The following is a 17,161-nucleotide window of genomic DNA, read 5'->3' as shown; positions in this document are numbered from 1 at the left end:
GGCCTAATATGACAGGTTGTGTTGGGATGATAAGATGTGCATGATCAGCCCCTAGAAGGAGAAGGGGTCTTACTAAAGGAAGGTAAATATGTGCTGCCCGCTTTCCTTTCAATAACAAAATATACACAATTCAACTCTTAAATTGAGAAAACAGCAAGTGTTTTAATCAAGCATAAGAAAAGCATCTGATTATAGCAACATGTGTTTGCACAAGCTCTATGGCACTCCACTAAAGTATCATCATGTTTATTTAAATATAGCACTTTATACAATAGATTGCTTAAAATCAAGCAGCTTTACTGTATTAAACAAGAAAAACAGTGTCAGTGTGTCATTTTATCAGAACTACAAAGTTTAATATAACAGTAATGAGCAAAGGCATGAGCAAAGTTTACAGCATTAGCAGAAATATACATTTTTTTAATCTTTTAGATTTTTTTTTGTTAAAGACAGAGACTCAATTTGTTCAGTAAACCACTGTTTAATGATTAATACTGTTTTTTTCTTCTGAGATTGGAATCCACTGCTTCTTCAAAGTAGATGTAATGAGTGATTATAATCAAGGTATTAATCAATATTTTTCATTTTAAATATCACATGGCTTGAATTACTTCAACAAATTTATTTTTGTTATTGAAGTTACCAGTGTGATTACTGAAATGTTCTTTTCATGTATTCTTTTTAATGTCTGTATTTGATATCTGAATGCAGTAACAGTGCTTGCCTATTTATCCCGGCTTCCAGAAATGAATTAGGGACTGGTTTTGTGTTTGTGTTTGTCTTCAATGTATTAAAACAAATAGGGGTCATTTAAGTCTAAAGTTTAAGGGACCATTTCTCAGTTAAAGCCTATATTTTCCATTTAGACTAAAGTGTCATATCCTTGAGAAAAAGAACTTGTTATCTTGATGTTTTGAGACGAGACTCTTGTTACGTCCAAAGACGTACATTTTTGTGAGCTACATGGTACTGTGGTATGTTTCTTTTTTTCTGTTGTTTTTGTTTTGTGTCTCTTGCTCTCCTTTGGCTCCTCCCACTTTCCCTCTGGCAGGTAGCTGATTGCGTCCCCAGCTGCACCTGCTTACCATCCAGGAGGGAAGCAGCATAAAATCCAGCAGAACTCTCAATCGTTGAAAACTCTTCTCAAGACGATGGTCTGTGTCCTGCCCGGTCCTGTTGTGCCCTTGTTGTGGATCTGTGTTGTAACCTAGTTTCATTGTTGAATGCTGTTGCTTCATTGTGAGACGCCCCAGTCTAGAACCTTTAAATTGTAAAGCCACCTTGTGATTTGTTTTTCCTTTTAAAGCTGTTATTCTCCTGATTGTTCGTTGTTACTTGGGAACTGTAGGGAGATGGGTGCCATTTTATTTTGTAACCCCCTTTTTTCTCCTGTTTTGTGGCTAGGTAGGGAGTGAGGGTAGTGTAAGGCCTGTTATATTGGCCCAATCTGCCGGTCCGCCAATACACGGGGAAGGTTATCACGTGCTCTGTCCTCACTCATGCAAAGTATTGGTTGGTTAAATTTACAATACATTTAGTTATGTATTCTCTCGTTAATTCATCTGACTCCATAAATTAAAGGTTTTAATAATATCTGTGCCTCACTAAAAGTGAGCGAATGTTTGACTATTCCTTTTAACCATTAAATGAACAATGTCAAAATCAGTTAGAATAATCACATTGTAACAATTTAATATTTCAGATATCAGAGATCAATTCCACAATCAATTCAAATATCTAGAACATGGTTATACATTGGTTACACCAAAGAATCTTACCCAGCTTGTACCTGAGAGAGAGAGAGAGAGAGAGACCTATTCCTTTCGTGTCCAGCCAAGAAGAGACCAGATAGAGCACGCACACCTTCATCATGTTTGCCCAGGTGATACGGGGGATGGGGAAAACCACCCTCAAATGGCTTAACCAGTTTTCTCTAAACTTCTATAAACCTTATTACCTTTTATTTTATCTGGATATGAGATATCTGTACCACTCACTTTGAGACATTTCAAATGATACCAAAAACATAACAGTCAATGATAAACATTCATTAAACCATATTCTTGTCTGAGTTCTTAGTAGTTTGCGGAAGTGAGGTCGTATGGGGGAGGTCAAATGGTAATTAGCCCTTTGTCTCAGACCAGGGCCTCAACCAGTATTTTCAGTCTTGCAGTAGATTACTGTTATTTATTTGTTATATTCTTTGTGAGGCTTATTAAGAATTTAACAACCAGGTAGATCTGACTTTTGTTTATTATTTTGGCATTGCCCCCTTCAGAAGCCTTTGTTTCTTCACTAAAGCTTTACTTTGAGTAAATTGTTATATGTTAAGAGCCTTCGAATAAAAGAGTTAAAAAAATCTTGCTGTGGCAGGGCCCAGACAAATGCTCTTTAAAATCTTAAAAATATGTTACGTTCTGTTAAAAGAACCTAGACACTCATAGGATGTAACAATAGTAAGAGCCTGGCCAAATCCAACCTTGGAAAGGACTGCACGATTTTCAAAGAAGTCGGGTCACTGTTCGTTTCACACTGCGTGACTATCCGGGGTAACATTCAGTTGCTGGTGTGTTCACACTGCACAATGCATCGGCGACAGGAGGTTTCACACTGCATGACTTTCAGGAGGAAGAATCGCCGACAACTTCTGTCTGGGCCGCAAACTACGTTTCACAACCAAACACACGCGAGAAGTGATAAGGAAATAGCGCAAACTAATACTATCTTCAGTAAAACTCTGGGTCTTCTTTCAAACATCTGGTCCATGGGTCCTAAACTGTTAACCCCTAACACTTATTCCTATTTAGTTTCAAAAGCATATAATCCTGTACGGAGAAGAAACGTTATTAATGGTTAATAAATAAAAAAATCTTCCAGAGTGGATCATGTTTTTAATAATGTTTATCACATAAACATACAGATTTCTTTAGAATTTCATTCTAAATTTTCATTTCAATTTAATGCTGTGGGCTTTTACTTTTAAAAGTATTTAAGGCAAAAGTATGGCATGTAAAGTTAACAAAAAATGAGCACCAGATGAAAGACACATACAAAAAAAGAACAAAGAAACAAGGCAATCATCTAAAAAGACAAATACACCAGCCAAGTTAAATTATATATATATAAAAAATAAAAATCATACTTGACAATCGCAGAAAAAAAAGAATAATTTAAAAAAAAATCAGCACCTCATAAAATGTCACAGATGTTTTGTTTGAGTAAGATAAACAAATATCTACCAAATGTATGAAGACTTAAAGTCCCCCTGTGGTGAAAATCCAGCTTTTAAAGGGGTGGTTGAATATGATTTCACTTTTTTTTACTTTAGTTAGTGTGTAATGTTGCTGTTTGAGTATAAACAACATCTGCCAAGCTACAACGCTCAAAGTTCAATACAAAGGAAGATATTTGCTTTTAAAGAAATCAATTTCTAAGGACTACAACTAACGGCCGGTAGGGACTACATGACATTCCTTCAGGGTTGATGACATCCCTAACCCCAACATTTACATAAACCCCTCCTCTGGTAACACCTCCTAAAGGGGGCGAGGCCATTTTACAATATATTGTTTTGGAGAAAAGTTGTTGTGGTAGTAGAGTGTAATTTGCCACCATGCCGTCGAAACGCTTCCTCAATCATAATTATTATCTAAATGTTGCTGCACATTTTAAGGAGGAAAGCGTCCTCAATCTAACGTTACGCGAGTTCAATGCAGGATTCGCAAACCTGCTTGTCCTGAAAGATGGAGCAGTTGCAACTTTAAAAACAGAAGCTGTTGTTTACGGGCCACAACCTGCAAGTATGATTTATTTTTCGTTGATGTGTGTTTTCCTGTAATAGTTCGTATTGTTAACTATGTTGTAGCAAGGAAGTAAACAAAGGACAATGCTGTTTGGCTCAGCTCCAGTTTGTTAAATGCTAATTCATACTTATCCGACAAACACCTACACACTTCTGTTTAATCTCACCAGCGAACTTGGAATATTTGTGTTTGTTGTCGTTTATGTGGCCGGTAGCCACGTTTCCATTACCCTTCAAATTGTGCAAATTTTAATTGAAAATACACCCAATGGAAACATGTCAATTTCAAACTCCCATTTATCTCAAAAAAGTTTTTACGCTCGCATGAGGTGATTTTTCAGGCAATTCGTAAAATAAATATTTCGCAAAACTGCAATGGAAACAGTTTTTGCGCATTTACAGGTCACCTGACGTAGATGACGCGGTGTGTTTGGACAGAATACGAGACAGAGCTCTTTATTAAATTCATATAAGACAAAATAATTACTGGAATAATGGATTCTAAACCTAAAATAAATGCCACAATCAAGACCTCGAAGCAGAAATGAGGGAGAAGAAACATGGAAACGCGCCTAGTGTTAATTATTCTTTGATTAGAGATTTTATGTAATGTCTATCTACATGCGTGTTTATCTATAGGCATGATAAACATGGTTCTATGAGACAACAACAAATATAAAAATTAAAAAAACATACCATTCTGAAACGTCCTTTAACAGCCGTTCTTGAACAGGTTCTGCTCGATACTCTTCACTAACATTCTCTGGGTCTGATTCGAGCTCAAATTGGTATGGCAATATTGACACCATTGTTTATAATACACCGAAGCACAAACTACCGGTAAAGGTAAGGGGCGTGACGTTTCCGAACAACGAATCACAACACAAATGGCAAGCTAACCAATCTGAGCCCATTGCGTATAATTGAAGGAGGGGTTTCATAGAACCAGGAAATCTTCAGACCGTTTTTACAAGGATGGACAGAGCAGTGTAGAATAAAGGTAAAATATGTGAAAAATAATGCTTTTTTTTTTAAAACGAAGCATGAAGACATGTTACAGTGCTAAAGGTGTTTTACCACCCCTTTAATGTTGTTTATCTATGTGGTGTTTTTAATGTGCTTTAGTTAAAGGAACAAGCCGACTTTTTGGTACTTTAGCTTATTCACAGTAGATAAGATCAGTTAGATAAGTCCATGCATACCTTTTTCATCTCTGTGCGTGCCGTTGTGGTGAACAAATGAGTCCTACTGAAGAGATGAGTCCGATCTTAGGACCCCATTAGTATGCCAGTAGTATGCCTGATCTAAATCTGTTCTCACGACAACTTGTAGCTAAAGTGTAAATTGTTTTAGTGTTATTATGTGGTAGCTTTATGTAGAATGCTAAATCCCGCTGCTATATGCAAGGTAAGATTAAATTAAATTGTATATTGTATATGTAAATTGTATATATTCTATAGCTAATATTTAAAATCTCAAGCTGTGTCGATAGCAGAAGAGAAAGACCGCGAAATTTAAATTGTGGTTGTTTGAAGCTCAAATATGTTGTTTATTTATAATAAAAAAACACACTAACAACGATAAATGTTTAATTTCACAATCTAAAGCTTCGGTTAAAAACTAGTATATGAAACATTTAAGTTAAAATACGACTCGTTATAACGTAGTAGAAACATCGTCTTTAATAAAGTAATTTTGTATGATTTGTAACCAGGCATTAAAGCGATTACCCATAAAACGTGCTTTGAACCAATGGGATTGCTTGGGTCCTAAGCTCGGACTCATCTCTTCAGTAGGACTCATTTGTTCACCACACCGTAACTAATCAACATTATAAATGATTTGACATTGTTTTACTGGCAGCCTCGGCCTGAGTCTGATTCAAGGACATCTTCTTCCTCAAAGGAGTGTCTTTTGGATCAGGTGGCGAGATATCACAAGTCATCATTCTCCTGTAAGAAAATACAAATTCACAAAAGGTAAAAGTAATGAGGAGGATTAATGTTTCAGTTACACAAACACATTCACAAACACAAAAAAATAAAAATACGGTACAAAAAATGCCACAAGCTGTGTGAAGATGCCATAGATCTGCTGCAGGAGGCATGAGGACATCATATGTGAACAAAGCAATAAACTACAGTGTCTGTGATGTAAGATCTGAAAGTACTCTTTTATCCAGCAAGGATGCATTAAACTGATACAAAGTTAAAGACATTTATGGTGTTTAAAAAGATTTCAAATATATGAAAAATAACTTTCTATTCATCAAAGAAACCTGAAGAAAAAAATTCCACAACTGTTTTCAACATTGATAATAATGAATGTTTTGTGAGCATCAAATCATCATTTTAGAATGATTTCTGAAGGATCATGTGACACTGAAGACTGGAGTACTGGAGACTGGTGCTGAAAATTCATCTTTGATCACAGGAATAAACTTATTTTGGCAACCTTCTATCTAAACGTAAAAGACGTTGTCATTTCCAAAATAATGACTCGCTCTGGTAAAATGCAGGATGGTTTGTCTGAAGCTGAATTGGCAGAATTTATTGATCTGCAAACTCAGTTAGACTCTGTGTATAAGAATAAGGAAGAGGGCGCTTTTATTTGCTCTAGAAGAAGATGGCTTGAGCAAGGAGAACAAAGTACAACATATTTCTTCAGAATGGAAAAGAATAATTCTAGAAATGTAACTATTAACTCTTCAAATTTAAATGGTACGGTTATTTCTGATCCTAAGGAAATCTGCACATTTTGTGCAAAATCTTTTCAACTCTAAATATTGCAAGGACTCAGCTTAGTCTTTTTTCCAGTCTTTGAAAGATGTTAGGACATTATCTAATGAAGATAGATAAAGAGAAGTAGATGAGGAGCACCTGTGATAGTGATATATCCATTGATGAACTAATTGAGTCTATTGAAGCTCTTAAGAACAAGAAGTCTCCGGTCACAGATGGGCTGACAACTGAATTGTACAGAAGTTTTGCTTTAGAGTTAGCAACGTTTTTGCTTGCAACTTATTTGGAGAGTATTGCATCTGAAACACTTCCACCTGCTTTATCACAGGGATTAATTACTTTAATACCTACACCTAAGAAAGACATTCTTTTGATTGATAACTGCCGTTCAATATGTTTGTTAAACTGCGATTATAAGATATTAGCTTTGTTACGGCTAAAAGACTTAAACGTGTTCTGGGTACAATAATAGACAAAACTCAGTCAGGTTTCATCCCAAAGAGGCACATTGCTAACAATATACGCCTTGCTTTAGAATTGTTGGACTATGATGAACTGATTAGAGATGAAAGTTTTATTCTTTGTTTTATTTTTATAACGCCTTTAATTCACATGAACATGAATTTATTTTGCAATCCATGTATAAATTTGGTTTTGGTGATTTCTTTTGCAAAACTGTCTGAATGTTATACAAAAATGGCAACTGCTCAATTAATCTGAACTGCTCAATTAATCTGCACTTCTCCAAGTAAATGTGTTTAGAGGGGTTCGCCAGGGTTGCTCGATATCACCATATTTGTTCTTGATGGACGCTCAACTGCTTACTACTTCCCTGTTGCATAGTCAATTACACGGGGTTAATATAGCAGATAAACACATTATTATAACCCAATTAGCTGATGATACCACACTTTTTAAAAAACGACTTGCAGATCGTTCTTGATCTTTTTAAAGTGTTCTCAAAATTCCAGCACAATATTCCCGTTAAGTCACAAGTTATTTATTTGGGTGTTACATTTTGTAAAGATGTCAATGCGAGAGGTTCAAAGTTAAACTTTGATTCAGTAATAATTACTACTAAAGTTAAAAAGGTAAATTCCTGACTCCAAAGAGACTTGTCTTTGGGGCTGTTTACACCTGGCCACTTCATGCATTTTCTCAGATCGGACAGCTATCTAATTTATCAAAACGATTCCATTTACACCTGGTCACATAAATGTGTTTTTGCGAAACGGATTTAAATCCGATCTTCAATTCCCGCGCTATATGCAGATTTAATGGAGTGCACGTCACCGAAAGCAACAGATATGAGCTGCATTTTATTGATCATCAGCTAAAATTTCAAAATCAAAGACCGCAATAAGAGAGAGAGGCAACGGCTCTGGTAAGATAATTTTGTTTCTTAAGAATTTACTTTTAATGATGATGATTGTGTGTTAAGCGTCTGCGACTTACTTTCACTTTCATTTGCGATAGTTTGCACGTTGGCTTAATGAATTGATGCTCAGCTTCTCATCTGCGGTGATGCGTGTTTCAGTAGCATTGTCATATCTGGCTATAACATTACATATAGCCTATAACACGCTCTCACACGTTTATTTTTTTAGCATTTTTGGGAGGAGTACAATTTACATATGTGGTTTCAACAACCAGATGCATTTACACTTGTCCAGTTTCGTCTGGAATGCGTCTCAGACCTCCTCCTGAAGTGGTTTGAGCGATCGGATTCAAATCCGTCCTGAATGCGTTTCCAGGGTTTCTGCAGGTTTCAGTAAGTCAAATTTAAGACCTTTTTAAGACATTTTAAGACCATAAAGATTGAAATTTAAGACCTACACGACGCATTATCCAAGTTAGATAGTTACCTCGGTATCATTAGAGTATCTATCTATCTTTCTATCTATCTAGGATTATCTGATGTGTGTGTGTGTGAGAGAGGGAGAGGTAGATTTTTTTTTATCGAAAATTGTACTTTTGCATATTATACTGTAAAAACACAATTATTGTTGATTTTAGTTGATCACAGTTGATCATAACTAGAGAGGAAATGATGAGATGATTAAAGTGACCAAAATTATCACGGTTATCACAGAATCCTGTTCAAAAAGTACTAATACTACAGAATGAAGTCAATTCAACACGTTTTATGTCGAAAAACAGCAAATAACAAATTGATTAGCATCAATATGCACTTTCTGTTTACGTAAACATTGAAATACCATTAAAAATGATGGCCAGATTTTAAAAGAGTGTCTTGCAACATGTTATCTACTAACATGTACAAGTTCAAATAAAGTTTTGACAAAAAAGGTTTTATACAAAGATAAACCTCATATTTCAGCCTTTAAATATTTTTTTTATAAAAAGAATGAGTCAAAAAAAAAGATAAATTACTGACATTTACACATTAGCTTATATTTATTAGTAGTGTTTGGGTGCACCCCCATCCTTCATGTTGACTGAGCTTTCAATGTTGTTATGGAAAGGGGTGATTGGTTGGTTCCTGTCACATGACCTGCGGTGCGTTTGCGGCATTCTGAAAAGTTTAGATTTTTTTTCATCTCGTTGCGCCTGGTAAAAAAATTAGCACGTCGCTTCAATTATGAGCGCGCTTGCCCGCGCAACTACATTTGAACAAACTTGAGTGCGCAAAAGCCACGATATGTGAACGGCCTCTGGCGAGCTAGCTCATATCAAGCCACGAGCTATTGGTAGCACGCGAGCGACGTGTTGGAGACCCCTGCTCTAGGGCTCCGCTTTGTAGGCTACAACTCCATACTTTTTTGCTACTTTGTAATAACTTTCTGCGGCCAGCGTTTCTGGAAATGAATGAGGGTTGTTAACCGTGTGCTCTCAATGTGCATTGTTTTTGTTTTTGTTTTGTTTTTTTCTTTGTTAGTTTTTTTCTTTCTCTTTATTGATTGATATTTATGTCTGATTTGATTAAGCTGAATGAAATGTCACATGATGAGTAATGAGAGTGTGTATATTTGTGATTGGTTGTTTGATTAATAAAAATCACCTTGAGTGAGCACAGCTGTTGCTGTGTGTGTTGCAAGCTATACGTTGTTGCGTTTACTCTGTGAACAAGGGTAAACACTTTTTTAGATAGTGTATGTGTGCAGTGCGTTGTTACGGTTTATCTGGTGACCGTGTTAACTGGTGACCAACTTCCTGTTCAGGTCATCCGCTGCAGATGTGAGCAGATTCGTCGATTCTGAAAGCATAAACAAACGCGATATTAAGCTGTCTAATAAACGCAGACTTGCTCGTTACATGCCTTTCGTATTCTTGTAAAGATGACAAAGTATTGCCATGATCTAAAAAAAAAAAAAAAGTCATCTTTCCACGGGTTTCGAACGCGCGCAGAAAAGAGATCGCTCCGTGAGAACACCGTGATACACATGTTGAGCTATCTCACTATATTATCCGTTACTTGCAGAACGTTGGAGTCAATTCACGATGTCATTCTCGGCGTGACTTTATGCAGCTGTCCGAATCAAAACAATGTGCCCATGTTAACTTGTGACCTCTGTGTGTTTCCTATTACAAAAACTCACCATGGCGTTATTTTAGAAAATGTATACTACATGGTTTATGATTTCAAAGCACATTCCATGGACTCTGTAGTCAGACAATGGTACATAATTGTGGCTACTACAGTTGTATAACAACAACTGCTATGGTTAAACTGGTTATTAATGAAACCATGGTTCTGTGTCGTCAGATACTAGCTGATGTCTCAGGTGATGAATATAATAACGTTATTTACATGTTGCTTTCAACGTTATTTTATCCTAAAATTAATTCAGAAACATATGTGACTTCATTTACTTTGTCGTTGTAATACTAAATGAAATGTAAACGTCACATTGTAGATGCTTATATAAAGATTACATTGTAAAGGTGAGTTAACTTGTCAGCTATGTCATGTGATTATAGCAGTTTTTGGAATGTCAAGTTTATTCTCAAAATACTACTTGCTATTATTATAAGTAAACAATTACATTTTTTGTACAATTGATAACAAGCGTTTATTAATTAAAGTACCTTTTCTTATACACTCCATTTAGGTCAAACAGCCTACTTTTGTTTCTTTACACGAACACACCTGCATTACAGTTAGCACAATCTTATTTTTTTCCCGCCAAAACAACAATTATTTATTTTGTTAAATAAAGGGGGAAAAAAAACTATTATATAAGCTAACTATCAAAATATAGCAAACCCAGACTCAAAATGGAATCAGTCTGTCAAAACACAAGTTTCCGATTGATCATGACCATATAGGCTACTCAATCAAAGCGCAATGTGTCGAAATAAAAAACAATTGATGGCATTATGAAAACTGCATTATTTGTCATGTTTAACTTCTACCTGCAGACAATATATTGTATACGATACGATATATTCGTATACGAAATCCATAGGTTTTTTTTTTTTTTTTCCTTTACTTTAAGCCTCTCTAAATTGTTTGTTGACTATTTAATGTGTGCAGCTTTACAACATACTATCTAAAAGTGAATGAGTCATTACCTGAATGTACAGTCCGAACCTGCTTTTTGGGGGTGTCGGAGTGTTGACAGGGCCCATAGGCCATGGGTGTTGATGGTGCCCCCTTAGTTAGTGCCCTACACAGACCGCATATTCTGCATATGGGAAAAGTGGTACTGGAGTCGGTGTAGTAAAAGCTTTACATGAAGCTTTGACTTAAATGAAAACATAACATTGCTGCCTCAAGTGTTAGACGGTATAGGCTATTCTAGATTATTGTGTTTTTGGTCCAATAATTAAAATCTCAGTTTTTTTAAAAAATTATAATTTAGTAGGAAATTACTGGTGATCAAATTTATATTAACTATGCTTTCTGTTAATTTTGTTAATTGTTATGTTTCGTCAGGGCACGAAGAAATATAGAGCTCAATATCTTCAGCGTAACAGTGAAAATTAACTCCATGCTTCTTAGTGATATCTCCCAAGGGCAGTATGTATACAGGGTGAAAAACAACGGTCCTAGTACTGAGCCTTGAGGTAGTCCATACTGAACCTTTGATTGATATGATACCTCTTTATTTACTGCTAAAAATTTGGTAACAATCTGTTGGATTACATTTTTATTAAATGTTTAATTTAGTTTTTCCACTGCAATAGTATCTAAACTGATAAAATTGAGTAGACTGATTTCAGGTGATTATTGAGTCTCCAGCAAGAGTCTCCATTCCTGCCAGACATGTTTTCTCTATTGTGTTTTAAATGAGTCAGATCACTTGATTCTCACCTTTCGGAGCCCAGACGTTGAATCGTTAGGTTGATTGACTTTCACCTTTTGTCTTTAATGGCTCTGGGATGGCTCTTGGAATTGGAGTTCCTGGCCAGTATCAGCATGTGAATAGTTATGCTGATTCAATTGGACTCAGAGTAGGGTGTGTTCCTACTTCATTTGCATGCTTTGTTCAGAGTCTCCACCTCTATGTAATCCCTCCCCCTTGGAATGTATATAACTACAATGCATACTGTATTAGAGTTAGATCATGTTGGAAGTTTCTACAGCCGCGTACAGCAGAGTTCTCAATAAAGAATAACTTCTGTTGAACGCGATCCCGACTGTCTCACTGGTCTCTGCTTCGATGAAAGAAAAACTTTACAACAGATCATATAAGTATGATTTGAACCATGCTTATTAATTTCCACTAATGCCAACATAATTTTCGAGTCTATTCAAAAGATAGGATCAAATGCAGCACTAAGATCCAGTAACACTAATAGCGAGATACAACCACGGTCGGATGATAAGAGCAAATCATTTTTAACTCTAATGAGAGCAGTCTCAGTACTGTGATACGGTCTAAATCCTGACTGGAAATCCTTGCAGAGACCATTTCTTTCTAAAAAGAAACTTGGTTGTAAAAATACTGCCTTTTCTAGTATTTTTGACAGGAGAGGTAGATTTGAGATTTGAGGTCTGTAATTATCTATACAATAATCTTAAATTAAATCAACAAATTAATGCTTTAGTTAGAGGATAGAGTTTTTTTGTTGTTTTTTTTGTTGTTTTTTTTTATAATTGGTAAAACAAATGTATGTGGGAAGCCTGCCAATGTAAGAATGTTTGCCAGTAAACCACTGGATCACAACATATGGTGTTATACTAGGCTACGGGGCATCGCTATGCAATACCAGTGTTTAGCTATGTGAATGGGATTCCTTACTTGTGACAGTGTGACTTTTCTAATCATATAATCAAACCGTATTCATAATTTAGCCTAAAGTAGCATTAGCAACGTTGTTGCTGGAGAATCACGTTAATTATTTGCAACTGTACAATTACATAATTACAATCCCGCATCAAGCAGATGTTGTATTGTATTCTAATTGTATTTTCATATGATCAAACCGGTCCCTCATTTAGGCTACATATCGACTGCTTTTGTGCAATATATTCGCATATATATATATATATATATATATATATATATATATTTATTTTATTTTATTTTTTTTCAAATAATTGATATATCGCCTACTGAATGTAAGTCACAAGGTAAAACGTTCACACAGTAGCATGTATGTGAAACGTTTCGACTACAGGACAAAGTTTATATTGTTTATATAGAGCTATTGAACGCAAGTGACAAGTTACCAGTTAATGTGTATAAGCATAATTTCGACTACAATGTGACGTTTACATTTCATTCAGTATTACAACGACAAAGTAAATGAAGTCACATATGTTTCTGAATTAATTTTAGGATAAAATAACGTTGAAAGCAACATGTAAATAACGTTATTATATTCATCACCTGAGACATCAGCTAGTATCTGACGACACAGAACCATGGTTTCATTAATAACCAGTTTAACCATAGCAGTTGTTGTTATACAACTGTAGTAGCCACAATTATGTACCATTGTCTGACTACAGAGTCCATGGAATGTGCTTTGAAATCATAAACCATGTAGTATACATTTTCTAAAATAACGCCATGGTGAGTTTTTGTAATAGGAAACACACAGAGGTCACAAGTTAACACGGGCACATTGTTTTGATTCGGACAGCTGCATAAAGTCACGCCGAGAATGACATCGTGAATTGACTCCAACGTTCTGCAAGTAACGGATAATATAGTGAGATAGCTCAACATGTGTATCACGGTGTTCTCACGGAGCGATCTCTTTTCTGCGCGCGTTCGAAACCCGTGGAAAGATGACTTTTTTTTTTTTTTAGATCATAGCAATACTTTGTCATCTTTACAAGAATACGAAAGGCATGTAACGAGCAAGTCTGCGTTTATTAGACAGCTTAATATCGCGTTTGTTTATGCTTTCAGAATCGACGAATCTGCTCACATCTGCAGCGGATGACCTGAACAGGAAGTTGGTCACCAGTTAACACGGTCACCAGATAAACCGTAACACCGTAAAGCAGTTCGTTACATTGCGAGACCTGATATCACGCGATACTTCCTGACGCTGCGGACTCAAACTGTTGGACAGCTAATTCAGAAAAAATACTTTCAAAATTTAAGACTTTATAAAGCTGTGATAAGACTTTTTAATACTTTTTAAGGGTCTTAATTTTCCCAAAATTGATTTATCACCTTTTAATACTTTTCAAGACCCCGCGGATACCCTGGTTTCGGAGGGCATTTACACCTGATCTTTTCACGATCGGATAGCTATCTGATCTGAGAAAACGCATGAAGTGGCCAGGTGTAAACAGTCCCTTTACGAGGAAGTGTTTCTAGATTGACCAACCCTGCTCTTTCTTTGCATGTTGAAAAGACAATCTGTGTAGAGTTTGATAGAATGCTTTTTGATTTTTTTATGGAAACACAAGAGACATTACATAGAAAAATCTGTTGTCATAAATAGCTTTGAACATGGGGGTTTTAACTTTCTTGATTTTGCTTCTTTAAACAATACGTTTAAGATCAATTGGTTGAGGCAGTTCTTGAATGATTCTGATTCCATATGGAAAACTATTCCCAATTATATTATAAAGTTGGTGGTCTCCTGTGATGGATTTTAATTAATCAACTTTAATTAATCAACTAACATTTGTTTTTCTTGCAGGAACAACATTCATATGCTTTTAATGTTTCCAAACTCTTTGAGGAAAACTTGTGACTTTGAGTATGTGTGTGTGTGTGTGTGTATAAATAACAGAAAGGGGAAGTGAAACTAGACAGATGAGTTCTCAAAACCTTGTGATAAATAATCACAAAATCAGAGTTTGCTTGTGCCAGTGACAGAGGAAAAAAGGTTGGGACTTATGAACCAATTGAACCAATCATATTGAAGGTGAATGTTAGTCTTATTTGTTTTCTTGATTCTATAAAAACGGTTGTATCCGTATTTTCCGGTGGGATTCTCAATGGAATTTGTCTGAGATCTTCCGGCCTTGCTTCTTGGGAGAGATTCCCTGAGAACTGCTCGGGAAGATCTCCTGGCCATGATTAAAGCATTTAAAGGACATTTGCAGGTCTGTTTGTCGATTTATTCCTGCGCAGAAAGCTAGTTTAGGAAGGAAGCTAGTCTAGGGAAGCAAGTTAGTTAGAGAAAGACTCGGCCAGTTGTCGACTGAAGATGCAAGAGCTAGAGTATAAAGGTATTGGGTGTCGATTAGTAGACGCCTCAGCTTAAGGAATTGGGTGTCGATTTGTAGACGCCCCAGATAAAGGTATTGGTGTCGATTTGGAGACGCCCCAGATAGTTAGGTTTAGGGAAAAATCTACCACATCTCCCTTTTCTGTTAGTATGCAGTTATAATATCTCTAAATTACCCATCAAATTGTCAAGTTTTTCTATAAGCAGGTAGCCTGGCAAGCCAGACCTACATCAAGATGTTAGGTCTGGAAACTCACCATAGACGCGGTTTAATCCGAGGGGCGGGATAAACGGCTGACTTTCAAATTCCCTCTGCACGCAATAGGACAGCGCTTAAACCAACCAGAGCGTTTTCCCAACAGCGGAGTTGATAGATTCAACTTTTGCCATATCTGGCCGGCAAAACGACGAACACATCTTCCTTTTTTTAAGAATGACTTAAGTGCCGTTCTTTGCTCTTTTCTCAAAGAAAAACTTAACTCCAAGTCCTCCAGAGTCGCGGCCAAAGCCGATTCGAAAGACCGTTGTTCTCCATCAGCAGCCGTCATTCTTTGTTTTCAAGTGGCAGCCGTCGCAACTCTGTCGTCATATGTTAAGCCCGCCCCCGCCTACTCTATACACGACCTGATTGGCCTGACCCAATTTAGGTTTTTGCAGCTAGAAGGTCTATTGAGAGTTGCTAGACCCACCTGGCTGCGAAACACATTTTGCTGCCGCTAGGGTACGTCTAGATTTCTAGGCTAATAAGCAGGTGCTTTTGGCCTGGCACTTGATTTCCATAATTTTAGTCCCCACAGGTATTTTATTTGGAAATCGGATATATAAACATAAAAAAAAATATTTTCAGATTGGTTTAATAATATTATTATTTTGGTTTCTCAACTTGGTCTAAAGCCCTGCATTTCAGCCCGAGCCCGACGGGCCCGACTTTTTTACGCCCCTAGGGCCGGGCTTCGGGCCAATTTTCACGTCATAGTTCACATGCGGGCCGGGCCTTTTTTGGGTTATCCTTCTTTTTATATTTTTAGACATTAATTAAAAAAATATGAGAAGTTGACGTCGACGATAGGAAAACAAACATAAAAAGACATTTAATAACCTCATAACTTTCATAATCTTATAATTACACAAACATATGATTGACATGACAGTCTCACGCACGCACGCACGCACACACACACACAGAAGGTTTCCCGTCAGCGCAACCAACGATTCACCTCATGTGCAAATAATGGAGAATATTAACCCTCTGAGGTCGACAAACGCGCGGGCGCGTTTTGCTGGATTTTCTCCACATTGTAGCACTATAAACTTAAATTTCTTCGTCATTTATGGTCATACAGAAAAAAGAAATATAAAAAAAGAATCTGTGATATTTCTACTTTTGTATGTGTCCACTTACAATCAAATCAAAACATTGTGCTTTTGTAAAATAAAGAAAATAGACAGGGTGTGCGTTCTGCCTCTCCGTCGCGGTGAACTTTTTTTTCTTGAGCACGTCTATAAACTGAAACAAAACTCAGCGAATACTTGTCACACATTTATGAGCCATACACCTTTATAAACATTTAAGTGTGTACTTTTAAATGATCGGATTCAACGAAAACAAATATTCTCTGTTTAAGTAATTTGTATAAAACCAACAAGATGTCCAGCTTCTCAAACGCTTCCTAATTATTTTTTAATTTACCACGCCTACTCGCGCAAAAGATATTCACATGCAAATCTCCACATGGAACGCGATCGCGCTCATTAGGCTTACCTCAAAAACAAAACACTTCACTTCACTTTTCGTCGAGTTTGAAAGACGTGCCTGAGCTTACATTGGATTTACATCAGAAGAAGAAGAACCCGATTTGAAGACAAGAAAGATAAGGTAAGAAATTATATACTTGCATATTAGTTTGCTATTGTTGCATAAATTTCACATTGCAGTTGAACTGTTGCTAGATATATGGTGAATATTATAATATTTAGACCCGTGTTTACTGTTACTGTGTTTGTGGATATC

General features: G+C 36.4%; 2 protein-coding genes across 3 annotated transcripts in view; both read right to left on the bottom strand.

The window, feature by feature from the left end:
• The window catches only part of LOC311084745 (uncharacterized protein), a gene marked incomplete at its 5' end in the record, with an annotated part of 102,997 nt that overhangs the window by 24,934 nt on the left and 60,902 nt on the right, over positions 1-17,161 (bottom strand). The window lies entirely within an intron of this gene.
• LOC311084742 (uncharacterized protein) overlaps positions 1,673-17,161 on the bottom strand; it is a 67,214-nt gene continuing 51,725 nt past the window's right edge. Inside the window, exon 7 of one of the 2 annotated variants that reach the window (XM_084116967.1) lies at positions 1,673-5,754. In XM_084116967.1, the coding sequence (XP_083973093.1) occupies positions 5,737-5,754 (18 nt within the window). In that variant the 3' untranslated portion in view covers positions 1,673-5,736. The other variant, XM_084116968.1, reaches the window with a different exon arrangement.

The sequence above is a fragment of the Abramis brama genome (assembly GCF_963993115.1).
Source record: "Abramis brama genome assembly, chromosome: 6".
NCBI classification, from domain to species: Eukaryota; Metazoa; Chordata; class Actinopteri; order Cypriniformes; family Leuciscidae; genus Abramis; species Abramis brama.
This window is presented reverse-complemented; position numbering and strand designations above follow the sequence as displayed.